Here is a 6,213-nt window from a genome sequence, read left to right on the forward strand (position 1 = left end):
ACAGGAGCAGCTGATGAGCAGGAAGCCAGGCCAGCCCTGGAACAGCATCCCCAGAGCTCCTGGCAGTGGAGGGGATCGCTGTCCTGGAGTAACCCCGGCCCTTTTTTACATCCCAAGGAATCCAGAAGGCTCTGTGTGGTCTCTGCCACGGCCCCTCACCAGAGCTCCTGGCTCTGCCTGCTATAATTAGCACCAAACCTCGTTAGGAGAGGCAGGGGCAGCTCTTCAGGACTGGTAATTGCTAATTACTGGAAGCCTCTAATGGCTCTCCAGAGGCAGCTTCCTCTCCCTTATAAAGGAAGGTCTTGAGGATGCAGCATTCATTGGGGTGGGGAGAGGTTTTTGTCCTTGGGATTCTGGGGGGCAAAAATCCTAAATTCCTCTGGTGAGAAGTCTGCAGGGCTGGGCAGGGGAGAAGGAGGAAGGAGGAAGAGCAAAAACAAGAAGAAAAAGAAGAAGATGAGGAAGAAGAGGAAGGTCTAATCCTTACTTGGAGCAGAGCCTGGAGTTTCAGAGCCCTGGGCAGGTGAGTCCAAGCCAGGTCCCTGGAAAGGAGGTGCCCAGAGCCTCCTTGGAGCCTCTTGGAGACACCCATGGCTCTGTGGGGATGTGGGACCTGTAATCTCCTCCCTGCCCAGCAGGGCAGTGCCCCTAAAACACTTGAGGGGGGTTTGGGAATGAAGCTGGGAGTGAGAGCTGGGCTTTGGTTGGCCTTGGAGCCCCTGGTACCCCATGCTGATCACCTGGGTGGATGTTCCTGGGTATGGCTGGGAAGAGCCACCTCTCTGGGGACAGGTGAGTGTCCTGAGGGTTGTCCTGCACCTTTCCAGCCTGTGATGGCTCAGCTCCATGGAGAGGAGCTGAAGAATTTTGGTCTCATTATCCAAACAGCATCTCCAGGGCCAGGATTGAATTTGGCAGCAGGCAGGCTGCAAATCTGCTCACCAGATTTCTGGGAAGCTTGGGAGAGGCAGATGAAGCAGAAAGGTCCTTTCCAAGAGCTCCCTCGCTGTGCTCACCCCCAGCAGCTCCCTGGCATGCAAGCCCCCCCATTATCCCCGTTTGTCCCCTCTGCCAAGGGGTTTCCTGGAAAACCAAAATCCTGGCCTGAGGTCGTGGGGTGCAGCTGCTCTCTCTTCACAGCCACACCTTTTGTCATCAGCTGTGCCTTGTTTTAATTTTAAAAATACAGGTTTGGAGCTTTTTGAAGGGTTTCTCTTGGAGGAGCAGCACGTGGATGTGGCCTCACCACTGCCCTGCTCCTGGGAGTGGTGGGGACAGTGGAACTGCCAACAGCTCTGTCCAAGCAGGTGCTGCCTTTGGAGATCCCAAATCAGCAGCCTCACGCCCCTCTGAGGGATCTGAGCTCAGAGCAGGTACACTGAGGCTGGCTGGGTGCTTACATTCCCTGGATTTAAGGTACCTGGGCTGGGTTTGGAGGTGCAAGGGGGTGAGTGCCCCCTGAAGGGGATTTTCCTCAGCACAGGGGGCTCCTCTCCACCCAGATTAGAAATTTTACAGAATACTGTGCATTAAGAACTTGGATTTGGTGTCCCCAAAGTATCAGGCTTTGCCTGAAGGGACAAGGGGGGCAAAGTACACACAGGGGCTGTTTCCATCCCCAAACTGGCAGCTGGAGCTGGTGACTTTCCAGCTGCAAAATTATCCATCCATGGATTATTTCAGGTGCTCCAGGCTGTTCCCCAGCCCAAAATCTGCTACTTGACATGAAACCTTCCTGAAAACCCAAATGGGCTGTGGATGGACTCAAGGAGCTCCCAAATCCAGGCATTGCTGGTTCAGGGCACACAGTTGGGGTGGGAAGGGACAATGGTTGCTTCCAAGGGCTGATGCTGTTTATAAGGCCACGTTGTCAGTGCAAGTCCTGCTGCTCCTTTTTTCCTTTATAAACAGCTGCAGAGTTCATGGAAATCTGAGATTGCTTTCCAGGAGGAAATCTGGGCTGAGATTTGGGAATTTAGGAACCACATCACTTTTTTTGCCTTTTTTTTTTCCTTCCTTTTAAAGTCAGCTCAGCTTCAGTAAGGAGCCCAAAGCTCTCTAAGGCACAGAGAATTCCAGCACAGCCAAAGGCTTTTGCTGGCCCTGAAAGGCAAGGCTGGGAACTGCAAGGGAAAGGAAAACCCAAGGAGAACACCCACCATGGCACATTGGCTGATTTATTCCCAGGATGGATTCTGAAGGTATCTTTTCCCTTTGGATAAACTCTGGGTGGGCAGGAAGGTGGGATATCCAGGTCCATCCATGCTGCCAGCCTCTGGGAATCCACTCTGGTTCATCACTGTGTCTCCCAGCTTAGAGATATCATGGATAAATGGATAAAACTGAGAGTTTGGTGTAGGCTTTTGAGGGACTGTGGGATCCATCCCACATGGAGAGTTTTGGGGTGAGGCTGCTGGCCACTGGGGAAAATGGAGGAGAAATGCCAAGTCCTGGAGGCACTTTGCTGCTCCCACCAGTTTTCACTTGCTCTTGGCCAACCCACACAGCTTTCCTGTATTTTTTAAAAAATAATAATATTTAAGAAATCCCAAACCAGAAACCTCAGGAGGGTCTGGCTGGGAAGCTGTGGCTGTAATTGCTGGTGCTTAAAGGCTGTAGGAAAATATTGATGGAAAGGGCTGTGCCTTCCCAAGTGCAACCCCACAAAAGAGGAAAATCCCTGTGGCTCTCTGTGCTCTCCCTTTTTCCAGCCAGCCCAAAAGGTGATGACAGAACTCTGGTAAGGAGTGTGATTCACAGGGTATGCAGTGATGGAAGCCTCTCTTAGGGGACAGTGTTCCTAAATCCCAGTGGGAATAACCCTTAGTCCCTGTTTTCTGGGTGCTTTACCAAAAATCTCAGGTTCTCAAACTCTGGTTGTGGACGCTGGTGAGTTAAATGTGTTCCCAGCCTCCCACTCCATCCCTTCCCTGGGCATTGTCTGCCCATTGTCCACATCCACACAGCCCAGCAAACCTGGAGCCCTGGCAAATCCCTCAGTCCTGGAATGGTTTGGGTTGGAAGGGGCTTAAAGCCCATCCAGTTCCAACTCCCTGCCATGGGAAGGGACACCTGCCCCCACATCAAGGTTCCTCAGCAACCCTGGAGCCTGGAAAGCCCCATTGGATATAAAAAAGTGACCTCAAGGTCTTTTCAACCCTGAAAAGTCATGAAGAGGGAAAAGATGCTCCATTCTGCAAGGAAGAGATTTAAAGATGTTTTTAAAAAACCCTCTGGAAGCAGAGGGGCAGGACACCCTTGTGGAATCCAGGGAGCCACCCCGAAATATTTTTTTTCCCTGTGGCCAGTCAAGGCTAAGTGGTTTTTGTTGGCAGTGGGAGGAAGATGAAGGGAGGTTTCACTCTGCTCGTGGGAGCCAGTTCATGCTGAGATTTGTGATGGGCAGGAAAACTCAGAGATCCATTCCTCCTCCCAAAACCCAGGAGTTCTGGGAGGGTGGGAGCGGGCTCGGCCCAAACCCCCAGGCCACATGCAGAACTGGGGGCCCAAACTTGGCCAAATATTGAGTTGTTAAAAGCTCCAGCAGGATTTTTCCCTGGGATTTGAGCTGCTTTTTAAGAAAAAAGGTTTTTCAAACCACCCCCATTTCCTGCTGTCCCTCCTAGGCACAGCCCCCTGTCCCTGCTTATCCCACTGCACCCGCGCCACCCCGGGTCTCCCTAATACCACCTTGGGGGCCCCTCTGCCATTCCATGGATGTGATTTAATCTTGTGCCATGTGACAGAGCTTTGCCTTCAGCTGCTGCAGCCAAACAACCTCATCAGCTGCCCCCCTCCCAGCCCATGTTGTGGTGGGAGACAGGGAATTGCCAATCCTTGGGCAGCTTTTGGGCGCTGCTGCCACGTCCCTTTCTCTCCCTTGGACAGAGCATTGAACCTTCGGGAGCACTGAACATTGTCCCAGGATCCCAGACCATCCCAAAGATCCCTTTTTTCCCTCCTCTGCCCTGTTTCTGCAGGTTTTGCAGCCAAACTGAGCTCTCCCTGAGGCACATGGGTCTGTAAAGCCTCACAAGTAATTCCATCGGCTCCGGTGATGCTGTGGGTGAGCAGCTCTGAGTCACCACAGGGTTTATTCACTTCTCTTGTTCCCCCTTTCCAGGTCATGGGGAGTGTTGGGCCCCTCAAGTGCCTCTAACACCCCTAGCGGAAGGAACACTCCTCATTCCTTATTTTTGTTTCAATTTTTCCCTTGATTTGACATAGCTTTGAGGTCCCATGAGTCCATCACCTACAGCTTTGCTATAACCTCTCCTGACTCCATTCCCAGGGGATGTCCAGCCCATTTGAGATGAACATCATGGTGTCCAGGCTCAAATCTGAGCTTTTTTCATCCTTCCTCCTTATCCTGGATCCACCTCCTCACCTGCTCTGGAGCCCCTTCTTGTCCTGATGCAATCCACCATTTTTCCCTCCATCCAGCACTGGATATTGTCCTACCTGCAATGAAAAATTAATCCTGGAGAGGAAAGGCCCCATCCACGGGCTTATTTGGGCCATAGATGAGAATTTTCCTGGTGGATTTGGATGTTCTGGGACTCTCCTGAAGTCTGGGGTGAGCAGGGCTTTGGCCTTGGGATTGCTGGGGTTTTGCCTGGATGCAGGATGGGGAAACACTTCTAAATCCCAAGTTTTTTATATCTTGGCAGCCAACAGGTTGTAATATCAATTGGAAAATCCAGGTATTCCCTGATCACCTGTAGATATGGTGAGATGACTGTAAATGGGGACTGAAGCATGGAAAAGTTGATGGAAATCTCCGATTTCCAGAATTTTTTTGAATCCCTAGGTGGGGATTTCAAGTGTCCTGGGAAGTGACTTCCCTGTGGTTTTGGGTGCAGGCAGCACCCTAGCTGCAGCCCTGGAGTTAATCTAAGGGAGGGTCCAGTGGCTCATGAGAAGTAGGAACAGGGATAAAATCCCCCAAAATTGGGTAATAACAGCAACAAAAGGAGAACTCAGGAGGAGGCTCAGCACTCCCAGGGCTTCACGTGTGGATTCACAGGTGTGGGGTAAAGACTCAACCAGAGCCACCTCAGCAAGCTGGCAAAAAAAAAAAAAAAACAAAACTCCTTTAAAATTATTCCCCTATAGATAAAAGCCTTGAAAAGGGAATATTTTAATGTCTTGCCCCTGCTGGGGATGCAGCCACCTGTGGCTACGTGCGGGCTGCAGGGGAGCGGGCGGGAGGGACAGAGGGGAGGGAGCTTGGCTTAAGTAACGCTCCTGGGTTAGTCTGGATCAAGTTCCTTCGGCTCCACGGGTCTCAGACGCAGCCAGGAGGGGAAACTGCCCTGGGAAAGAGGAGGAAAACCTGCCTGTGGTGGGAAAACCGCTGGGGAAAACATCGAGGACACTTCGGGGGCTGTGTCAGCATCTCCGGACCTGCCTTTAGGTAAGGGGACGATGGGGGGTGTAGGGGTGGCTGTGCTGTGCCAGGGGAGGTGGCACCATTCCCAGCCTGCCATCGGGCAGTGGGATGGGGCCTGGGATGCAGGGACAAGCCAGTGCCACACCATGAAGCTGTCCCCAGAGTGACCGCTCACCTGGAGGGACAGTAGTGCCCGTTCCCTTGGGCTCAGCCAGTGCCCACACCCTGCCCACAGGCGGTTTTGCTCTGTGCATCATCCAAACGCTTTTTCGGGGAAGGGAGAGAGGAGATGGAAGGAGGATGTTGCATCCCCTCCTTTCTTGACCCACCCTGGGATGTTTTCCTGCACCCCTGGCTGTTTGCTGCTGCTTCCAAACCGAGCAGGGAAGCGATGCCAAACCCCACGGAGCAGCGGAGGCTGGAGCGCGGCCCCGATTCCCATTGTCCGTGGCCCCATCTCCTCCCGGGCTCTGGGCCACGTGTGACACCTCCTCCTCTTCTCGGTGTCACTGGGTGCTGCTGGCTGTGCCAAGGGGCTGAGCCCCTGGCTCTGGGGGCTGAGCCGCCGTCACCGAGCCCAGCGGTGGGATTTGCTCTGGAGGAGGCTGTGGAAGGGACTTCCCTTACCTCGGGATCAGTGCAGAGGGAACCAAGTGGCAGCTTCCCCTCTTTTAAACTATTTTAAAAATTTCATTATATATACATCATATTCATTAGTTTTTTTGTGCATGCTTTTGGAGCTATCCCAGATCTTTTGGAGTTATCCCAGAGGGTTTTCTTTCCTGTGCCGCTGCAGGAGGGGAAAGCAGGGGAGCCGC

The 6,213-nt window shown here is 52.7% G+C and overlaps 1 protein-coding gene across 1 annotated transcript in view; it reads left to right on the forward strand.

Moving 5' to 3' along the window:
* Positions 1-763: 763 nt before the first annotated feature.
* LOC102035878 (SITS-binding protein-like) overlaps positions 764-6,213 on the forward strand; it is a 13,929-nt gene continuing 8,479 nt past the window's right edge. The window contains exon 1 of the mRNA XM_014309260.1: positions 764-795. Within this exon, the coding sequence (XP_014164735.1) occupies positions 764-795 (32 nt within the window). The remainder of the gene's footprint in view (positions 796-6,213) is intronic.

The sequence above is a fragment of the Geospiza fortis genome, unplaced genomic scaffold, assembly GCF_000277835.1.
Source record: "Geospiza fortis unplaced genomic scaffold, GeoFor_1.0 scaffold450, whole genome shotgun sequence".
NCBI classification, from domain to species: Eukaryota; Metazoa; Chordata; class Aves; order Passeriformes; family Thraupidae; genus Geospiza; species Geospiza fortis.